This window comes from Phocoena sinus, chromosome 3 (genome assembly GCF_008692025.1).
Source record: "Phocoena sinus isolate mPhoSin1 chromosome 3, mPhoSin1.pri, whole genome shotgun sequence".
NCBI lineage: Eukaryota > Metazoa > Chordata > Mammalia > Artiodactyla > Phocoenidae > Phocoena > Phocoena sinus.
Window position 1 is genome coordinate 25,077,787 of NC_045765.1, and position 22,663 is coordinate 25,100,449.

Consider the following 22,663-nt stretch of genomic DNA (forward strand, 5'->3'; position numbering starts at 1 on the left):
CACGGGCCTCTCACGGTTGTGGCCTCTCGCGTTGCGGAGCACAGGCTCCGGATGTGCAGGCTCAGCGGTCATGGCTCACGGGCCCAGCCGCTCCACGGCATGTGGGATCTTCCCGGACCGGGGCACGAACCCGTGTCCCCTGCATTGGCAGGCAGACTCTCAACCACTGTGCCGCCAGGGAAGCCCGGAAATGATTCTTATACAATTTTCTCCTTATCAGTTTAGCTAGAAGTTTGTCAATTTTGTTGATTGTTTCAAAGACATGACTTTTGTTTTCACTGATTTTTTCCTTATTGTTTTTCTATTTTCTAGTGTACAAATTTTGGATCTCATCTTTATTATTTCCTTCCTGCTGCTTATTTTGAGTTTAATTCACTAATTTTCTATTTTTTTTGTGGTGGAAGCTTAGATTATTGCTTTGAAGACCATTTTTTTCTTTTCTAATACATGCATTTAATGCTGTCAGTCTCTCTAAGCACCACTTTAGTTATATCCCACAATATTTAATATGTTGAGTTTTCGTTTTCATTTAGTTCACAGTATTTTCTAATTTTCCTTGTGATTTCTTTTTTGACCCATGTGTTGTTTAGTAATGCATTGTTTAATTTCCAAACATTTAGGGATTTTCTATTAGATTAATTTTGGATTAATTCTTTGTCATCTCAGTACATATTTTGCATGATTTCAGTCCTTTTAAATTTATTGAAACCTGTTTTATGGCCTAGAATAGCATTTATCTTGTTGAACGTTTGGTCTGTACTTGGAAAGAATGTGTTCCCTTGTTGGGTAGAGTGCTGTATAAATGTCAGGTTAAGTTAGCTGATGGTGTTATTCACGTCCTCCATATCTTTACTCTTTTCTGTCTACTTGTATGCATAACTAAGAGAGGAGTGTTGAAGTGTCCAAATAAAAATTTGGATTTGTCTTTTTCTCCTTTGAGTATGTTATTGTTTTCTCCCCCACATGTATTTTAAAACTGTTAGCCAAGGTCATATACATTTAGGATCATTATATTTTTTAATAAATTGATCCCTTTAACATTATGAAAATATGTCACTTCATCCCTGGTTACATTCCTTGTTCTAAAATCTATTTTTTCCAATAATAACATAGCCACTTTAGATGTCCTTTGATTAGTCAGTCATTGGATGTTATTTATCTTTTTCTGTCCTTTTAGGTTTAGCCAGTGTTCCTTTGTGTTTAAAGTGGGTTTCTTGTAGATAGCATATAGTTATCTCCAATTCCACAATCTCTGTCTTTTAATTGGGGTATTTTGACCACTTACATTCAACTAGTTATTAAGATGTTTGATGTTAAATCTACCCCCTTGTTATTTGTTTTCTATTTGTCCCACCTGCTCTTTATTCCCTTTTTACACTTTTTTTCTGCCTTCTTTTTTTTTTTTTATAAATTTATTTATTTATTTTTGGCAGTGTTGGGTCGTCATTTCTGTGCGAGGGCTTTCTCTAGTTGCGGCGAGCGGGGTCCACTCTTCATCGCGGTGCGCGGTGCGCGGGCCTTTCACTGTCTCGGCCTCTCTTGTTGCGGAGCACAGGCTCCAGACGCGCAGGCTCAGTAGTTGTGGCTCACGGGCCCAGTTGCTCCGCGGCATGTGGGATCCTCCCAGACCAGGGCTCGAACCCGCGCTCCCTGCATTGGCAGGCAGGTTCTCAACCACGAGCGCCACCAGGGAAGCCCTTTCTGCCTTCTTTTGGATTTAGTTTTTGAGTGATTCCATTTTCATCTTTACCATTGGCTTATTAGTTAAACCTCTTTTGCTTAATTTTTTTTCTAATGGTTGTTGTATGGTTTACAATTCATGCCTTTAACTTGTCACAGCCTGTCTTGAAATGATAAGATACTGCTTCACACATGTGGAAGAAAGAACTTACATCTATACATTTAATACTTCCCCTTCCTTCCTTCCCTCCTTGGTGCTATTGTTGTCTTACATTTTATTTCTACAAAGGCTATAAACTCCATGATATGTTGTTACTATTTTTGCTTTAACTACTGAGTCATATGTATGTGTATAAATGCATAACTTCAGAAGCTGTTTATTTATTTGTTTTTAGTGTTGTAAGTCAGTTATACTTAAAGACAAACAAACAAACAAACTTACAGAAAACATGATCAGATTTGTGGTTACCAGAGGCAGGGGTATGGAGAGGGAGAATGTGGTCAAAAGGTACAAACTGCCAGTTATAAGATAAGTAAGTACTGGGAATGTAATTATAACATGATTAATATAATTAACACTGCTGTATGTTATATATGAAAGTTGTTAAGAGAGTAAATCCTAAGAGTTCTCGTCACAAGGAAAAAATATTCTTTTTCCTTTATTTTGTATGAGATGGTGGATTTTCACTAAACTTATTGTGGTAATCATTTCATGATGTATATAAGTCAACTCATTATGCTGTACACTTAAACTTACCCATTGCTATATGTCAGTTATATCTCAGTAAAACTGAAAGAAAATATTGGTAAAGTCATTTTCAGTCAACAATTAAAAAGGTTTTTTAAAAATTGTGGTAAAATACACACAGTATACATTTTACCATTTTTAACTTTAAGTATATAGTTCAGTAATGTTATGCAATGTTATGCATTGCAACCAATCTTGAGAACTTTTTCCTATTCATTAAATAACCACTTCTCATTTCCCCTGGCAAAGCAGGAACAGCCATTCTACTTTCTGTTTCTATGACTGACTGCTCTAAATACTGCACATAAGTGGATTCATTGTACAGTATTTGTCTTTTTATAACTGACTTATTTCACTTAGCATAATGTCCTTAAGATTCATCCATGTTATAGCATGTATAAGAATTTCCTTTCTTCTTAAGGCTGAATAATATTCTATTGCATATTTATACCATATTTTGTTTAGCATTTCATTCTTCAATGGACATTTGGGTTGTTTCCACCTTTTGGCTATTGTGAATAATGCTGCTATATGAATATAAGTGTATAAATATTTCTTTGAGACCCTTCTTTTAATTCTTTTGGGTATAGACCCAGAAGTGGTCTTGCTGGATCATGTGGTAATTCTATTTTTAATTTTTTGAGGAACCACCATTCAGTTATCCATAGCAGCTATACCATTTTACATTCCTATCAGCAATGTACAAGGGTTCCAGTTTCTCCACATCCTTGTCAACACTTGTTATTTTCTGTTTTTTTTTTTTTTTTTTTTAATTTTTTAATTTTTTAATTTTTTTTTATTTTCTGATTTTTTGATAGTAGTCATTCTGATAGGTGTGAGGTGATATCTCATAGTGGTTTTGATTGGCATTTCCTTAATCATTAATGATGTTGAGTATCTTTTCATAAGCTTTTTGGCCATTAGTATATCTTCTTGGAGAAGTGTCTATTCAGGTCTTTTGCCCATTTTGAATCAGTTTGTTTGTTTTTGCTGTCTAGTTGTAGGAGTTCTTTATATATTCTGGATCTTAATCCCTTATCAGATATATGACTTGCAAATATTTTTTCCCATTTCGTAGGTTGCCTTTTCACTCTGTTGATTGTACTCTTTGATGCCCAGCAGTTTTAAATTTTGATGTAGTCTGACTTATGTATTTTTACGTTTGTTGCCTGTGCTTTTGGTATCATGTGCAAGAAATCATTGCCAAATCCAATGTCATGAAGCTTTTCCTTTATCTTTTCTTCTAAGAGCTTTGTAGTTTTGGCTCTTACAGTTGGATCTTTGACCCATTTTGAGTTAATTTTTATATATGTTACCAGGTAAGGGCCCAACTTTATTCTTTGGCATGTGTATATCAGTTTTTCCAATAGTGTTTGTTGAGAAGACTGTTCTTTGCCCGTAGAATGATCTTGGTACCTTTGTCAAAAATCATTTGACCGGGCTTCGCTGGTGGCGCAGTGGTTGAGAGTCCGCCTGCCGATGCGGGGGGCACGAGTTCGTGCCCTGGTCTGGGAAGATCCCACATGCCGCGGAGCGGCTGGGCCCATGAGCCATGACCGCTGAGCCTGCGCGTCCGGAGCCTGTGCTCCGCAACGAGAGAGGCCACCACAGTGAGAGGCCCGCGTACAGCCAAAAAAAAAAAAAAAAATCATTTGACCTTGTATGTGAGGATTTATTTCTGGGCTCTCTACTGTAATTGGTCTGTATGTCTGTCTTTATGCCAGTACCATTGCTGTTTCGAGTACTACAGCTTTGTAGTAAGTTTTGAAATCAGAAAATGTGAGGCTGCCAATGTTGTTTTTCAAGATTACTTTGGCTATTTGGGGTCCCTTGAGATTCTGTATGAATTTTAGAATGGGCTTTCCTGTATCTGCAAAACACTGTTGGAATTTTGATAGGGATTGCATTGAATCTGTAGATTGCTTTGGGTAGTATTGTCATCTTAACAATATTAAGTCTTGAAATTCATGGATAAAAGATGCCTTTCCATTTATTTGTGGTTTGTTTAATATCATTCAGCAGCATTTTGAACTTCTTAGGTAGTCAATCAGATTTTAAAGAAATTAAAAAAGGAAAAAAATTATTTTATAAAAACTGTCATTTTTACCATTTTTCTCTTCATTTATCTCTGCATCCTTTCATTAGAATCAAGTTTTCTTCTGGTTTCATTTTTCTTCTGTCTGAAAATCTTTAACGTTTCTTGTGGTAGGTGAATGAACTAGGTGAATGCAGAGTCCCGGAAGCCAAGTGATTGACGTATATCACGAAGCGGGGAATGCTCAATCTTGTTTATAGGTCCAGAAATGTGAGCAATGAGAATTGACCATTAGATTTAATAACTTGTCATATGAAGTCTATTCTGATGAGAAGAAATGATTAAACAAAGGAAATTAAATTCTGTTCAGACATCCATTTATTAAATACACATTCTCATGGATTCAGCAATCCTAGGAATTTGATCGAAAGAGGCAGTTACTCAAAGTAGGCATAAAGGTTAATTGCAGTGTTGCATGTGACAGTAAAAAGTTTAAATGTTCATTACTTAACCTGTATTGAGCAAATAAATTATGTGATGATGTAAACTGTTGGCATTAAAAATGAAAATAAAGGTCTACAGTGACATGGAAAGATATCTATGACATATGTGAAAAGCAGTTCTACTGGAGAGCATGCTTCAGACAGTTTTCTTTTATATATCTATAGTTTTCAACCTGTGTTCCAAAGCAAATGGTTGTCTCCAGATGACAGCACTTTGGTTGAATTTTTATTTTTTAACTTAATTTGGATATTTTCTTTTGTGAAGTGCTCGTATAAGTGTTTCACCTTTTTTCGGGTGTGTGTGTGTGTGTGTGTGTGTGTGTTTGCGTTTGCTTTCCTTATTGATTTGAAGTGAGGGTATGTTTGTTTGTTTTTTAAAGTTCTGGATATATAATCAATCTCTCACTTTGTGGGTTGCCTTTTTTCTTTTAAATTTAATTCCTTAAAAAAATTGAGATATATTTTGCATATCATAAAATTCATCCATTTCAAGTATGCAGTTCAGTGTTGTACCATCACCATAAATAAATTTTAGAACGTTTTAATCTTTTCAGTCTCTTAATGGTGCTTTCAGTGAAGAGAAATTCCTCATTATAATCCAATTTATCAGATTTTTCTTTCTGGTTAGCAGTTGCTTTGTCCTGTTTAAGAAAGCTTTAGCTATTCCAAGGTCATGAAGATGTTCTGTGGTTTCTTCTAAAAGCTTACCTTTTACATTTAGATCTGCAGTCTATCTAGAATAGATTTTCTTCCCCCTTGGTGAGAGAGTGGGGCTCAAAATATAAGGATGTCCGGTTGATACGATCTTTTATTGAAAAGAGCATTTTTTCTCCACTGCACTGAAGTGTTGCCTTAGTGTTCAGTCAAGTGAACTCATATGTGTGAATCTGAGTTTGGATGCTGTTCTGTTGATCAATGTGTCTACTTTTATTCCTATATAACACTCTCTTTGTTACAATAGCTATATTTTAGATCTTGATATTTCGTAGTGTAAATTCTCTTACTTAGTTCTTCCAGATTGCCTTCAGTCTGTATATTTCCATATGAATTTTAAAATCAGCTCATTTTGCTGGGGGCTGGGATGGGGTGGGTGGGGTGGTGGTAAAGCCTGCTGGAGTTTTGATTGGTATCGTGTTAAATTCATCATCTCTTACTCTTAAGTTTTTGGTGGTTTTGGTTTTCTTTCCCCAGTTTTCATTAAATGATATAATCTCTAAAGTGTACTTAATAAGTGGTAGCTACTGTTATTATAAATATTCAATATAATTCATTGCTTTACAATTTCTTGGGTAGATTTCATGTTTGAAATCTTTGCTGAGTCTGTTAAGTTACCCTTGAACACAGTAATATGAGAAATGATTGTGATGTGGGATGGTATTTCTCTAGCTTTGCCTGACATCACTGATAGATGCTTTCATATTTCTTTTAAAATGATTTATAGTAGAAGCAAAAGAGTAAAAATGTTTTTCTGGTGTATTATTTTCCCCCCCCTGAGCAATGTTATGTTGTAGGTACTTTGCACATGTTATTTCTATTCCTGCAACATAGGCAATATTATCCCTGTCCTATAAAAGAGGAAACCGAATCTGAGAGAGAAGTCAGGTGACTTACCGGAAGTCACAGTTTGTAATTGGCAGAGCCTGGGATTTGCACTGGGGACTCCTGGCTCTGAAGGCCTGCTCTTTACACTTCAGCAGACTGACGCCTTCCGCCATTCTTCACAACTCAGGATCTCTTGGCCATTCTTCTGTTACCACTTCTAAAGCACCTTCTTTTTCTGGCTTCCTTTAGTGCATATGAAACATTTTACAAGTTTTACTTTAAAGTTCTCTCCAAAGTGTTAAGCCCTAGGAAGCATTTAAGTGCACATGCTGCCACTTCTTGTCTGCTTTCTTAGGGAGACCCCAGCAGACTTGTGTCTGTGCTTCTTTTGGACCTTTTTAAACAGTCAAATAATTAATGAGATGTTCTTCTTTTACCTAGGTAAATGAATACTTTGGAGGTGATAAGGGTGACTGCCTTTCTGAAAATAGATTTTATTTCTTGCTACTTTCTGTGAGGACCAGAAATGGTGTTGCATGTTTTTCTTCCCCTACATTTTGAATCCTTGCTCATTGTAGACAGTTTGGAAAATATGGAAAAGGAGTAAGCAGAAACAAAATTACAGTTTTGGCCTTTACAGTTAACAGGAAGATTGTAATAACTATAGATAATATTATTAGTAGATATTTATTATACTTCTCTACTTAAGTAGTATGTCAGGAATTATTCTAAATGCTAAGAATACAGAATGTGGGCTTCCCTGGTGGCGCAGTGGTTGAGAATCTGCCTGCCAATGGAGGGGACATGGGTTCGAGCCCTGGTCTGGGAAGATCCCACATGCCGCAGAGCAGCTGGGCCCGTGAGCCACAACTACTGAGCCTGCGCGTCTGGAGCCTGTGCTCCGTAACAAGAGAGGCCGTGATAGTGAGAGGCCCGTGCACCGCGATGAAGAGTGGCCCCCACTTGCCACAACTAGAGAAAGCCCTCGCACAGAAACAAAGACCCAACACAGCCAAAATAAATAAATAAATAAAATTAAAAAGAATACAGAATGAATAAAACAGTCAAACACCTCTGTCCTGTGGAGGTTAAATTTGACTAAAGGAGCCCATATTAAGTGCCAGGATTATCTTTTTAAATTTTCTGTCAGGGAGGCCCTGTTTTCACTTTAGTTTTATGGATCAGGAAACAGGCATAGAGAGGTCAGATGACACCAGCAGCATCTGACTCTGCTGGAAGTTTCAGTGACTAGCTTCTCTTTCTTTAAACTAAAGCATATATATCTGGGGTCTTGATGTAGATCTTTTACTCTTTTAAATTTCATTTTGAAAAAACCACTGTTCATTGTTATTAAAAAGAGATGTGTCTTTAAGGAAAATTTAGATAGGCTATATAAGGAAAAAGAAAATAAAAATTAGAGATAGTATTGTTAGCATTTTAACACACTTTTTCTAGTTGCTTTTCTAAATAAGTAGATTGATAGATAAATTTTTATTTGTAAAGATGGGGTCATACAGACATATTTTGACTTGCTTTTTTTTCCATTTAATATAGTTTAGACCATTTTTCATGTCACTATTCTTTTTAGATAGTGTTTCACCAGTTTTAGACAGGTGACAGCAGCCTTCGCAGCTTTTGATATATGCATAGCGTTTGTTCTTTTGTTCTACTTCACATATTTTTAAAATCTGCTTTCTTTGAAAACTCAGAAAAGGGAACTATGCGTCACTGCAACTTATGCCTCACTGTAAGTTGCCATGAAATAATGGCAACTTACTGAGATAGGTTACTGTAAAAATAAATACCGTTAAAAACAAAACCTATAATGAAATTCTAGCCAGATACTGTTTGTTACAGTAAACTGAACAGGAGACCAGCTCTTTTTGTTAAGAACAGACAGTTGGAGGTATTAGAGAGATATGAAAATATAGTTTGATATAATTAGGAGAACCGAAAGAAAACTGAAAAGGTGGTAAGTTTTGCAGTATGGGATTCATTGTACTCTAATACCTTAACCAGGGGTTTTCAGTGTTTTTACAGTAAGAAATAAAATTTACATCTAGACCTTATATACATGAGTATATGTGTTTATGTGTGTGTAATATATGTGTGTGTATATGTGTATATATGTATTTATGTATGTAATGTATATGTATTATGCTTCAGTAGAAAAGTTTTTTAAAAGAACTTAAATTTTCTCCTGTTGTATCATATACTTAAATGATGTCCGAACCCTCTTGTTAGACATTTACATTGTTTTCTATTTTTCTGTGTTATAAATTGTTGTAGCTACAATTTTGTGTAGGTCTACAATTCCTTAGGATAAATTGCTGTAAGTTAAATTATATCCAGTGTTATGTAGTAATGTTGATAAATATTCTCTGAAAGGTAACAATTTATAATCCTACCAAAGAGCCCAGTTCCTATAAAGTACATAAAAATTAAAGTTACTAATTTGATAGGTGAAAAATTACATCTTTCTTTGTTATGTACATGTTCATTTTTGACAGCCATTTAAATTTCTTGTTTTGCAATATTGGTAGTTACTCTGCTTATTTGCCTATTAAAGTATTAATTCTGGTTTCCTAAGTAATTTATAAGAGATCTTTATATGGTAAGTTATTTACCATATGTCAGAATATTTCCCCCAATGTATTTGTCTTTAAAATTTGATTATGAACATTCCTGAGCTAAAAAAATTTTTTAGCCAAATCTAAATTTTATTTCTGTTTGGTAGCTGCTTTTAGTCATTTTATGGTTTTAGAGTTTTTCACACTTGATTCTTTTTATCCATAGTATGTATTGGTATGTGACATGAGGTAGCATTTAACTTTTATTTTTAATCCTCTTTCTTAAATGATCCCTTTCTCCCTTATTTGAAGTTCTAACTTCATCATACACAAATTGTAAGTGTAAATGAATCTGTTTCTCGACTTCCTGTTTTGTTTCATTGGTCTTGCTTTGTTAGTACCACACTAATTATTATAGCTTTTAAGAAAAATTTTAATATCTAATAACATAAGCATTCCCCTCTTTTAAAAAAATAATTGGTGGTGAGGAAAGGAAGAAAAACTCTCCTATATTTATTCTTCCAGATACCTTAGTATAATCTTGTCATGTAATGTTAATAGCAGCCAAATACTTGTTAAAAATTTGAGTGGAACTACAGGTTAGGTAAGTTGGAAGGAAACTTACTACATTGGAAATAGCATGTAGCAGTGATTTCAGTCAAACTCCCAATGGATTTAAAATTTTTTATTACTTTTTAGTTTTATTGTAGAAAGAAAACAGCTAGTTTGTTTCTACATTTTAGTGTTTGTGTGGAGGAGTAGAAGGTTTCTGATTAAGTTGTGCTTATTGGTGGCCGGAGTCATTGTATTAAAAAGTCATGTATGTATAAGATGTATTTATTCATGGCTTTCTTCCTTCTGAGTTGCAAGAGTGGTATGAGAGATAGGGGCTGCTTTTTTGGACAAGCTTGTCTCTTCTTTTTCCAAATGAATGCTTCTGGCTTTCCATTGATCTCATTTCCCAACAACGTGTTGGTAAGATTTAGGTTTAAGGGGGAAGAATTGTAGGCTAGATTAGGGGCCAAGCTGGCATTAACAATAACAACTCAAAGGTGTTTGGTTTGCCTGTGCCAGTCATTGTTCTGTGTATTTACCTTTGGAGTTTATGCAAGTAATAATTGGCAAGCTAAATCTAGACGTTTCTGCTTGGCCTACTCTCAAATGTATAATCTCTTCCTGCTTTCTAACTGTATTTGAGATTTCTTCTGTGGCCTAGGATTCTCTATCAGTTTTTTGTTGTTGTTGTTTTTAACGTTCCGTGGAAAATCTTAAGTGTTGTTTGTTGGTTGGTCTGCTTGATCTGTCGAAGATGAAAAGGTGCTTTAAAAATTTTTTAAATATTTCTAACTTTTTTGTACTTTGTGGAATTTTATTCAGGATATAAAAGCACACATTATCCTCTTTATAGATTTTTGCTTTTTAGAGAGTTTTAAAGCTCTTTATGTTATTCAGTGGTTTGACTTGAATATTGCTCTCCTTGCAATAATGACTTTTGCTTTCCTTTTAATTTGAATTTTCCTGTTATGTCTTGCTTATTGCTTTTAGCCTTTCTGTGTGTTTTTTGTTATGCTTATTACCCTTGTGGGCAGGGGAATGCCCGGATTCAATTTTGCTTTTTATTTAAAAAGTGCTGGTTACAGCCCATTAAATTGATTTCATAGGCTACAACCACCAGTTGGAAAACACCTGAGCTGTATTTTTCTGTATAGAAAGTACATTGATTTCTGAGTAGAACAGACCTAGATCTGATCCAGTTACTTATTTCTCTGGTCCTCAATTTCTTCTGTAAAATTGGAATGTCTACTTACATATTTTTTCTGAAGATTAAAAGACAATGTGTGCCTACTGTAAAGCACAGGGAACTCTATTCAATATCCTGTGATAAATCATAATGGAAAAGAATATGAAAAAGAATGCATATATATATAACTGAATCACTTTGCTGTACAGCAGAAATTAACACAACATTGTAAGTCAACTGTACTTCAATAAAATAAATTTTTTAAATGTTAAGAAAAAGACAATATGTGAAACAAGCCTAGTACAGAGACTAAAGTTATCTAATAACATTTTGCACAATGTATCTGTTATCCTTAATTTCTTTTTTTTTTTTTTCTTTTTGCGGTACGCGGGCCTCTCACCGTTGTGGCCTCTCCTGCGTCCCCTGCATCGGCAGGCGGACTCTCAACCACTGCGCCACCAGGGAAGCCCTATCCTTAATTTCTTAAATCCAAACATTTAAAAACGCAAGAGAAAAGGGCAAAATGCCCGCATGTTTTCTAGATCCTTTGTAAGGTTTTTGTTTTTGTTTTTGCTTCCTCTCAGGAGTAAAGATGTTTTTCATATGAAAACCTTACATTGTATAAGCATTTCTCATCATGAAAGCCAAAATGCAGAATTTGTAGGATTTTTAAAGTAGGAAATTGATTCCTCTTACATAACTCTTAAAGTAGGGAATTTTCCAAGTGAAATATATTCTGTGTTAGTTGGTGGCACCTACTGGCAAAGATATATCACTGCTTAGAGCCTGCTGTGCTTTTATACAAACTAACCCCATATAACAGACTGGGAAAGATGATGGGAAATAGGAGAGGAATATATTGTGTTTACCAAAGTGGGCATTTCCTTGGCCCTCCCTGCCCACCGCCCCCCCGCAAAGTATTTGTCCGTTGAATTGGGAGGAGGAAGGAATCATGCCATGCTATTGCCCTAGTCCTGTGTTTGCCAGTATGTGCTGAGCTCTTATTAAGAGAGTGTGAAAGGGGGGTGGCCATATCCAACAAACTTGGGAAAGCTAGGTTAAACTAACCTAGCCTGATTTTTAAATTATGAGATGTTACAGAGCCTTTAGTATCTTAATGAAGTATATCATAACCTCTGGGAGTGGAGTTGGGGGAACACTCATGCAGTGCACCACATTTGTCAAACTCAGACCTCAGAACCCTTTTTTCTCTGAACATCTCTTGTGTTACCTGGAATACTCTTTGGAACTTATCCTCTGATCAGTGTAGCTTGAGAGCATCATTTTCCCTTCGGCATCTTCTCCTGAAGGCTTTATAAGAGAAGGAACAGGCATTAGATTCTCAGGGTATTTGGTAGTTCTGAAATATCACATATTGGGATGGAGTCTGTCATGACGGTATCAGTGCAATTTCCTTAGGATGGTGATACTACATGGACCACATCATTTTGCCATAGCAGTGATTTTAAAGCAGACACATACATAAAAATTACCTGGAGAACTTTAAATTAAAGCAAAAGAAAACACGTATACCTAGGCTCCATCCACCCTGGCCACCTATTTGGTCAAAGACATGCTTAGCTATTTTATTACATTTGGGACACCTTTGAGATCTAATGAAAGCTCTGGATCTTCTCTCTGGAGGACTGTATACACACTAACTTTTGTATATGACTTCATGATATTTATCACCCTCATTCACACCCCCAAGCCCATAGATCTCTAGTAAAGAGCTCCTTATATCAAGTTTCCCTGGATAGGCATTGAATGGCAAGCAGGATTTACCCCAGAATTGAGATAACTATGTACTCTATGAATTACTTGACCATGGTACGGTCAGGCTATATTTGAAGAAATCACGTACTGTCACAGGGGTTAAAGGAAAAGAAGCCTGAAGAGAAAGAAAGGCCAGGTCTGAGATGGTGGTGATTTTTAGTATATTTTCCTAAGGAAGCAAGTTTAGGAGCTCACACCCCTAGAGCCGTGACTCTCAAGTGGAGGGGGCAGTTTTGTTGCCCCGAGCCCCCAATCCCCACCCCTGACATTTGGCAATCTGGAGACATTTTTGGTTATCACAGTTAGGGCCGGGAAGGGGGTTGCTACTGGCAACTAGCAGGGAAAAGCCAGGGATGCTGCCTGACATCCTACATTGTACAGGACAGCCACGCTCCCCCCGCCCCCACACCACGGAATTAATCTGGCCCCAAATGTCACTAGTACTAAGGTTGATCTGCCCTAGAGTCTAGCTGCTGCTTCCTAGATTGTACCTTCCATTGGTAGTAGGAAGGTCTGCGTTTTTTGTTTGTTTGCATGTGATGTAGGTGTAGGATGAAAGAGATGATGATGAGAAGGGTAGGAAGTGATTAAGCCAGGTTGGTATTTCAAAGAACTTTCCTTTCCCAGAAGTGCTGGAGACTTAAAAGATGATCTCACCTCTCAGATTGGCTTACCTCATGGTTTCATCTGAGAGCTTGGATGTAGGAAACCACCTTCCTTTTCTCCTAGAAGGAAGGCTCATTGTTTTTTCTTACCTCTCCCTTGAACTTGTGACCTTTTGTCTATTAAACCTTTAAAGAATAAAAGTTAAAATGATTATTTATTTATTTTTGGCTGCGCTGGGTCTTCGTTGCTGTGTGCAGGCTTTTCTCTAGTTGGGGCGAGCGGGGGCTACTCTTCATTGTGATGCATGGGCTTCTCATTGCAGTGGCTTCTTTTGTTGTGGAGCACGGGGCTCTAGGTGCACGGGCCTTAGTAGTTGTGGACTGTGGGGTTCAGTAGTTGTGGCTCACGGGCTCTAGAGCGCAGGCTCACTAGTTGTGGTGCACGGGCTTAGTTGTACCACGGCATGTGGGATCTTCCCGGACCAGGGCTCAAACCCGTGTCCCCTGCATTGGCAGGTGGGTTCTCAAGCACTGCACCACCAGGGAAGCCCAGTCAAAGTGACTAAAAATAAAAACCTGTGGCTCTTAGAATTTTCGATGCTTGCCACCCATTCTTATCCCCACATAAGATAATGAGGAATAGGAGAGGTATGTATTGTGTTTACCAAAAGTGGGCATTTCCTTTGTCTCTCAGCAGTATTCATGTAGTGAAGTTGGGAGGAGGAAGGAATCGTGCCATGCTACTGCCCTAGTCCACTGTTTGCCAGTGTGCTGAGCTCTTATTGAGAGAGTGTAGAAGGGGGGTGGCCATACCCAACAAATTAGGGATAGCTGTTAAACTAATCTAACCTGATTTTTAAAATTATGAGATGTCAGAGCCTTTAGTATCTTTACGAAGTGCATTGTGGGGTGTGTTTGTGTAGGAAAGGAAGAAGGGCGGCAGGGGAGAGCACACACGTGAGCATGCAGCATTTGTCAAACTTAATTAGACCCCAGGACCCTTTTTCCTCTGAGCATCTCTTGTGTCACCTGGATTACTCTTTGGAAATGATCCTCTGATCAGTGTAGCTCGAGGGCAGCCTTTTCCCTTTGGCATCTTTTCCTGAAGGCTTTATAAGAGAAATTGAAAAAAAAAAAATGTATTCCAGCCCCCACAGGGCTCTATTAAATACAGTTGTACTAAATTGTATGTCTTTATCCACTTTCATCAAGCCTTAAGAGAATAGTTGCTATTTTTATCAGAGGGGTTGTTTCCTTCTCAGCTATGTAAATAAACACCATTTCTCTGTTTTGGAATGAAAGGAAGAATTAAATTTTCTTACTGGAAAGATGGTTGTTTCTTGTGTAGTCCGCAGGAACTTCTGACATTTTTTTGTTTCCTCCCTGAGTGAGGAAAGTATTGAGGTAGGTTACGTCAGAATAGCTCTGGTGGATTCAGACTCCTGTGTTTTAAAACTTTGGAGTTTAAAACGCTTTGCACATATACCTCCTTCACACATTTCCTGGGCTGCCTGGAGACGAGGGAGCGGGAACTTACTTCCCATCTCTCTTCCATTTGGCACGCTCACCTCCGTGTTCCCAGCCATTCTTTCTTCTTGCCACTCTCTCAGAACCCAGGACATTGTGATATGGCAAGGATGCCTTTGTACCTACCAGTCAGATCCAGGTGATATACTGAGTCACTGTTCCCACTTTGTTCATTCCCCTAAGGGAACCTGTCGGCTTTATTAATCCCTAAGTCCTTCAAGATAGCAGTAAAAGGAAAATTTGAGGGAGGAGTACTACTTGTGTTTCCCTATTCTTCATCCCCCCTTTCCCATTCAGGATCATTTATTGCTGCCACCACTTTAGACCTGCTTTGGACACTAGGACACACTTCCTTCCTCTCTGGCTCATGGTTGACTTTAACATATGGAGCCCTGCCCTCCTGCCCCCCTTCCCCATTGCAGACCTCGGTGTTATGCGGCTTATAAGGTTTTATCAAGGAAGCCAGTGGGTTTTCCCTGTTAGGCAACCATCTGGAGTCTTTCTGTCTGAAGTTAGAAAAGCAGGAGAAGATAACACTTGGGGGAAAGTAGTATCTTCAAAGCAGGGCATAAACAGAGTTTTTGAATACCCACTATACACCAAGCACTGTGCTGGTAGTCTCAATCCCCACAACTTTGTGTGGTTTGTATTTGTCCATGGGTAGAACAACTTGCTCAGGATCTCTCTGTCTCTCTCTCCCTCTCCCTCTTCCTCTCTCTCCCTCTCCCTCCCTCTCCCTCTCCCTCTCCCTCTCCCTCTCCCTCTCCCTCTCCCTCTCCCTCTCCTTCTCCCTCTCTCTCTCTCTCACACACACACACACACAAGCGCGTACACACACACACACACACAGAGTGAGTGACCAAATCTGGATTCCAACTTCTCTCTTTGGTTTCAAAGCCTTTGGCTTTTCTACTACATCATTCTACATCTCTTTTTTTTTTTAATTTATTTTATTTTATTCATTTATTTAATTTTTGGCTGCCTTGGGTCTTTGCTGCTGTACGCGGGTTTTTTCTCTAGTTGCTGAGAGCAGGGGCTACTCTTTGTTGCGGTGTGCAGGCTTCTCATTGCGGTGGCTTCTCTAGTTGTGGAGCACAGGCTCTAGGTGCGTGGGCTTCAGTGGTTGTGGCTCGCAGGCTCTAGAGCGCAGGCTCAGTAGTTGTGGCGCGCGGGCTTAGTTGCTCCGCGGCATGTGGGATCTTCCTGGACCAGGGCTCGAACCCGTGTCCCCTGCATTGGCAGGCAGATTCTTAACCACTGTGCCACTAGGGAAGCCCTCATTCTACATCTCTTATCAGAGCCTGCTGTGAGACCTGCAGAGCACTAGTGTCCAGTGGTGATTCTTCTGCCACCACCTACGTTGGGTATTTTCAAATGGAGTGTTTGGAAATACTGTATGTGCCCAAACATTTTACAACTTGACGAACATAAAGGAAAAACAGGGAAAATTTGAGAGGTAGGCTTATTCCCTATAGGCAGTAAACAAGCTCTTGTAAACACTGATAAATAGATCTATAGGATCTTTTCGACTAATACTACAGGACAAATGTTATAGTTTAAGTTTTGTACCCCAATCTTGGAATTTTAGGCTTGGGAAGGACTCTTAGAGAGACTGCTATCCATAAATGAGTTGTTATTCCTTTCAGAACACAACTCTCCCACTTCCCCTTCTCATTAAGTTTCCATTTAGCTATTAGGTAGGAGCTTCAAAAGGGAAAATCCAATCATGTATAATCTCCAGTTAATGGGCATCTATTGAGCGACTAGGTCACCAGAAAGAATACACAGTGCCTCTTTGTGCAGTAAACACAAAAATCAAAAGCTAATGCATTCCCAAGGCAAGCCAGATTGTTGCTGGCTAACAGCATCCTCCTCTTAAGGGAAAAGGTTGGGGCACCCACCATGCTTGCTAGGGGAGATTGCAAAGCCATTCCAGAAAAACAAGGCCATCAAGGGAGGAAAGAGAAAGGCAGGGGGGCTTCCAGGGCTTTGTCACTTCTAATTGCTGATGGCTGGGGTGGGCTACTGAGTAGCAGACATTCTAGTAAATGTTTTGTGTAATCATCAGGAACTTAGTGGGTCTCTGGGCCTTCTTTCTTCAGGTTAAAAGAATAACGGGGATGATTGAGGTAGAGCTTCAGCCCCACTCCCATAATTTAGCCTGTTTTCTAAGTACACCCAACCTTCATAAAGACTTTATGCTTACTTTTGTCCAACCACTAACTAATGATTGATCAAAGATGAAAACACCCCTGTTGACCCAAAATGGCATGTGTTAGCCACAAGCCAAACAGCTCTTGGGTTGGTGTTGGTACACTCCAGTTTGGGTTTTCAAAACTATATTTTGGTGTAGTTATTTAGAATTTGCAAAACTTGGCATAATTCAAATAACCTGTTTTTCCCCCCTTAGAACACTTCAGTTATGGAGGATCAAAATGAAGATGAGTCCCCAAAGAAAAATACTCTTTGGCAGGTAGGAATGACGGCGCACAGATAAGATAGCAATTGACTTACTGTAGATAAGATGCTCCCTCAGCTCCTGTCCTCAGTGAAACTAAGAGCCAAGTACTTTTGTTTTCTTTTGTGCAGTTCTGCTAGTTTCAGGATCCACCCTGGGACTTCCCTGGCGGTCCAGTGGTTAAGACTTCACCTTCCAATGCAGGGGGTGGGGGTTCGATCCCTGGTTGGGGAACTAAGAGCCCACATGCCTCAGGGCCAAAAAACCAAGACATAAAACAGAAGCAATATTGTAACTAATTCAATGAAGACTTTTAAAATGGTCCACATAAGAAAAAAAAAAAAGAATTCACCCTAATTTATCTTCTGTTCCTTAGGGAAGTGTCATTATGAATAGTAAAGAATTTAGGAATTTTCACCAAGATTCTGAAGTTGGCTGCAGCCCAAAATATTCCATCTCTGGGGCCACTGTCTAAGCCAAAGATGGACAGTGGTGGTGTCCTTTGTCACCAGAAAGGCACCATGCCGCATACCAGTGTATGCACTGACCTTTTCTCCCAACCGTCACCCTTCTCCCCCATTTCCTATTTGTTTGCCTTTTCCTTTTAAATTCAGTTTCCTTCTCTCCTACCTCTATTTTAGTTTTCCAGTTTTCCTTCCAATCCCCCAGTTTTTTTGTAAGGCGCAGGATGGAGAGCATATAAAGTTTCATGATTTCGTGTTTTCATCGACCATTATGGTACACATAATTTTTCCCTTCATGAAGATACAAATAAAGGCAAAACAAATCTAAATCTGAAGAGAATAATGATAAAAAAAAGTCCTCTGGGTTCACTTGATTTGAATCAAAGGAGTTAGCAAGAATAAAGTGTCCCCAACAAATTTATGATGAAAAGAAACAAAGCAGTGCAATTCCAGGAAGATCTTTCTAGGCCAAGCGGGTGGTTAGAAATAGAAATGGAAAATGTGCTGTAGAATTGGGCACATACTGTTATTTTAGGGGGAACTGTGTGCAGACTGACTGCTGTTCCCTCCACGTCTGGTATTTTGCAACAGGATTCTCTTAATTTACTATTGATTTTCAATTCACAGTGGTTCTTAACACTTTAGCTTTCAGTTTGTTTTTTTTTTCATCTGCCTTTCAGTCAACTAGTTAATGGTATACCGATGCTCTAAGGAGGCTAGATGGTTAGGAAAGGAACCCTTCTGTAAATGAAATAATAACCCTTTTGCTTATCAAGTGAGATAATGGGTGTGAAAGTATTTTATAAACAATAAAGCAGTACACAAATGCAAGTTGTTACCATAATTATATTTAACCTGTTACAAAAGCAATTATTTTGGCAAGTATTATGAAAAAAATATAGAAAGAAAAGGGGAAGGAAAAAATATGTAGCTTTCTCTCTCAAGATTAGGCACTTTTAACATTTTCATTTATATTCTTTACTTTTTCTTGGCGTGTTTCCCTTCACACAGATTATTGTGATCATATGCTATATAAAATTCTTTTGTCCCTAATACTATTTCATAAACATGTTCTCTTGTTATTAAAATCTTACTTTATAAACCTAATTCTAATGGCTGCATTGTAGTACTTTGTGTAGATGTATTATATAATTCACTTTAACCAGTTGCCTGTAACTGGGTAGTTTTTTCTGAATTTTATTATAACATTATGGTAAACATCCTTATGCTTAGAAGTAGCAAAGGTGCTCCTTATGCTAGCTGATATTCACCACAGCAAAGAATGTTTACTTCGTCTGACTGTTCTTAATGCTGATGTTTTGGTTCTGTTTGATATGAATGTTTTACTACAAGCAACATCAAAAAATCTCTGTTCAATGCTGCCCCCTGGTGGTGCCCGGTGTCAGTGAGCTCTCCCTCACCCAAATTATAAGGGAAAAAAACGTTCTCAGACAAGGAAGTGGTAAGATAAGTGAGGTGGGAGATTAATGCCTTCCAGGTTTATACCTCTAAATGTCGACATAAGAACTCACTTCAGATATGAAGGATTTTTAAGATTTTACCAAGGAAGGCCAAAGACTCCTTTGGATATTTACAAAGGATGTCTTCTTTCTGGGATGGGTTCAGTTCAATTTAAGTTAGGGGATATACTGATAAAAAAAAGGTCTTCATTCTTCCCATGTAAGACTTCTGAAATAAGCTCCTAATGGAATTAATGAATGTTTGTGATGCAACTCTTCAGTTTTCAAAATTCTCTTATATGTTATTCCTTCTAGTGTTACACATGAAGGGGCATTCAGAATAGTGATGGACAGATGACTTGGCAAATGTTTGACGAAAGTATTGAGGTTCTTTTGTTTGTAAACAGGGAAATTACTGAGCCTCATAATATCAGTAGCAGTTGTGGTTCAGTCTAGGGATTTAGATTTTTTTGGATATTGTTGTCCAGATGCAGTGCATGTAGTTTCAGTGTTTTTGTTTGTTTGTTTGTTTGTTTTGTTTTTTTGGCTGTGTTGGGTCTTCGTTGCTGTGCGCGGGCTTTCTCTAGTTGTGGTCAGCGGGGGCTACTCTTTGTTGCGGTGCGCAGGCTTCTCATTGCGGTGGCTTCTCCTGTTGCGGAGCACAGGCTCTAGGCGTGTGAGCTCAGTAGTTGTGGCTTACAGACTCTAGAGCGCAGGCTCAGTAGTTGTGGCGCACGGGCTTAGTTGCTCCGTAGCATGTGAGATCTTCCCGGACCAGGGCTCGAACCCGTGTCCCCTGCATTGGCAGGCGGATTCTCCACCACTGTGCCACCAGGGAAGCCCTAGTTTCAGTTTTTAAAAAGTATACTGATTTTATACAAAGACCGTGTAAATTTGATGAGAGATGCAACTATTGGTATAGGAGTCTGTGGGATATCTGTAAACCAGCTAAATAAGATGAGGAGCTTTTCAGGTATATGTGGTTTACCTTGGGTCACTTTCTGAGTAGGTGATTGAAAGAGAGAGTGAAAGTCTGTAAACTATTTTGTCAGCAGTTAGCAGCCCTGGAAATAATACGGAGGAGATTGAAACTGTTAGGTAAAATGAAGCTTTTTAGATTGAATTACTCTCTGATTTCTCTGTCACATAGACCAGTAGTTTTCAGAGTGAGGTCCCTGAAGTGCAGTCTCTAGACCAGCAGCATCAGCATCACTTGGGGACTTGTTGGAAGTGCTCAGGCTGTACTCCAGACCTGTAGGATCAGAACCTCCGCGGTGGGCTGCTGCAGTCTGTGTGTTAACAAGCTCTTTTGTTATTCTGATGCATACACAAGTGTGAGAACTATTTGCATAGATGAATATAGCTTTACCTTCCAACTTTGAGGAAGGAAAACAAACCATCAATAATCAATCAGTTGCCACTTTGCCAAGTTGAACAGTTTTTCTAAGATGGTCTTCTCCAACCTTAGTTAACTGATAACAGCACGATTTTGGAGTAAGCATTGGCGAATGATGATTTAAGACACCATTTAGCTTTAGATAGAACTCTAACTTTATCATTACTTTAGTGACTAATTCGAGTACATGGGCCCTGAATGCTTTTTTAATTATTTCCTGAATTAATTAATAAAGGAATGAGTTTGGCTTTAGGGTAAAACTGGCATTTTAAGAATAAATACACAGGGCAAAAAAATGTTTCTGATGATATGCTCTTAAGATTTATTTTCCTTGTCAAACTAATTACTTTTTTGTTTCTCTAAAATAGATAAGTAATGGAACATCATCAGTGATCGTCTCCAGAAAGAGGCCATCAGAAGGAAACTATCAAAAAGAAAAAGACTTGTGTATTAAATATTTTGACCAGTGGTCTGAATCAGATCAAGTGGAATTTGTGGAACACCTTATTTCACGAATGTGTCATTACCAGCATGGACATATTAACTCTTACCTGAAGCCCATGTTGCAGCGGGACTTTATTACCGCTTTACCAGGTAACCGTGCTTGTCTTTTAAAAAGCTGAGAAGTGGAAGAATGCCCAGCCCAAGAGCCTAGACGGAGCCGAGTAGGTGTTTGAAATGAGTGAATGAGTACAGCGTGAGACAGCATTTCTTTGGGACACATACTGTACTTTAATATGTGGTACTTGAAGAGGAGTTATAATTTAGCATCTATCTAGGAACTGTAGGCAGTTTCTGTGATTACTAGTGTTGATCATTGGTCAATACTATTGCTACAGTAGTGAATTAATTAACTTTTTATTTTGATGTGGTGTCTATAGAATCTGCATTTTGCCTTTATAAGTATTTTTTTTTAATATGGGACAATTTTTCCTGCAGTGTTTGGGAAGTGTCCCCAAATTTAAGATGTTCATTTATATCTGAAGTGACACTTAGGGAATGGCAGAAAAGTATTGGGGAAATTGATAGCATGTCTTACTACATTTCTTAAAACTTATTTCTGCATCCTCTCCCTCACTATCCTACCCCTGCATGAGTGTGTTCTTTCTCTCCCTTTTCTCTTTCTCTCTCTCTCCCTCCTCACCCCCCCAGTTAAGTTTACTTTGGTTTAAAAGAAAAAAGAGACTACTTTTACAACAGTTTTAGGTTCACAGCAAAATTGGGCAGAAAGTACAGTTTCCATATCCTCCCCCACACCCGCAACAGCCCCCAGCACAGCCTCCCCACTATCAACATCCTACACTATAGTGGTACCTTTGTTACAATACATGAACCTACACTGACACATCACTATCACTCAAAGTACATACTTCAAGGTTCACTCTTGGTGGTGTACATTCTGTGGCTTTTGACAAATGTATAGTGACATGTATCTACCATTATAGTGTCACACAGAACAGTTTCACTGCTCTAAAAACCCGCTGTGCTCTGCCTGTTCATCCCCCTTTGATTTTTTTTTTTTAATTAATTAATTAATTTTTGGCTGCGTTGGGTCTTCGTTGCTGCGCGTGGGCTGTCTCTAGTTGCGGTGAGCGGGAGCTACTCTTCATTGCGGTGCACGGGCTTCTCATTGCGGTGGCTTTTCTTGTTGTGGAGCACAGGCTCTAGGCGCGTGGGCTTCAGTAGTTGTGGCACGTGAGCTCAGCAGTTGTGGTTTGCGGGCTCTAGAGCGCAGGCTCAGTAATTATGGCACATGGACTTAGTTTCTCCATGGCATGTGGGATTTTCCCAGACCAGGGATTGAACCTGTGTACCCTGCATTGGCAGGTGGATTCTTAACCACTGCGCCACCAGGGAAGTCCCCCTCTTTGATTTTTGGTCACTCGTTAATTCTTTTCTCTCTGTGTTCTTTTTAAAATTTTTTATTTTAAGTTTGTCTAGGTAAGATAGAGAGATTTCACTCTTGAAGAGAATGTGAGACTGTTGGCCAGAACATTCTCCTCTAACGTGGTCAGGGTAACCTGGAGGTTACAGCTGCTGTGCCAGGGTATGCCTTAGAAATAGCCAGGGATAAACCAGTAGCATTGCCACCAGCCCTGCCCTTTTTGCAGAGCTTCTGGATGGCTCCTCAAAGAGTAGCTTCTCTCTTAGCCTGTCT

The 22,663-nt window shown here is 38.6% G+C and overlaps 1 protein-coding gene across 6 annotated transcripts in view; it reads left to right on the forward strand.

Moving 5' to 3' along the window:
• The window catches only part of FBXW11 (F-box and WD repeat domain containing 11), a 134,409-nt gene that overhangs the window by 71,452 nt on the left and 40,294 nt on the right, over window positions 1-22,663 (forward strand). For 4 of the 6 annotated variants that reach the window (XM_032626176.1, XM_032626177.1, XM_032626179.1 and 1 more), the window contains 2 exons: window positions 17,138-17,200; window positions 20,874-21,099. In XM_032626176.1, the coding sequence (XP_032482067.1) occupies window positions 17,138-17,200; window positions 20,874-21,099 (289 nt within the window). The remainder of the gene's footprint in view (window positions 1-17,137; window positions 17,201-20,873; window positions 21,100-22,663) is intronic. The other 2 variants (XM_032626181.1, XM_032626178.1) reach the window with 1 other exon arrangement.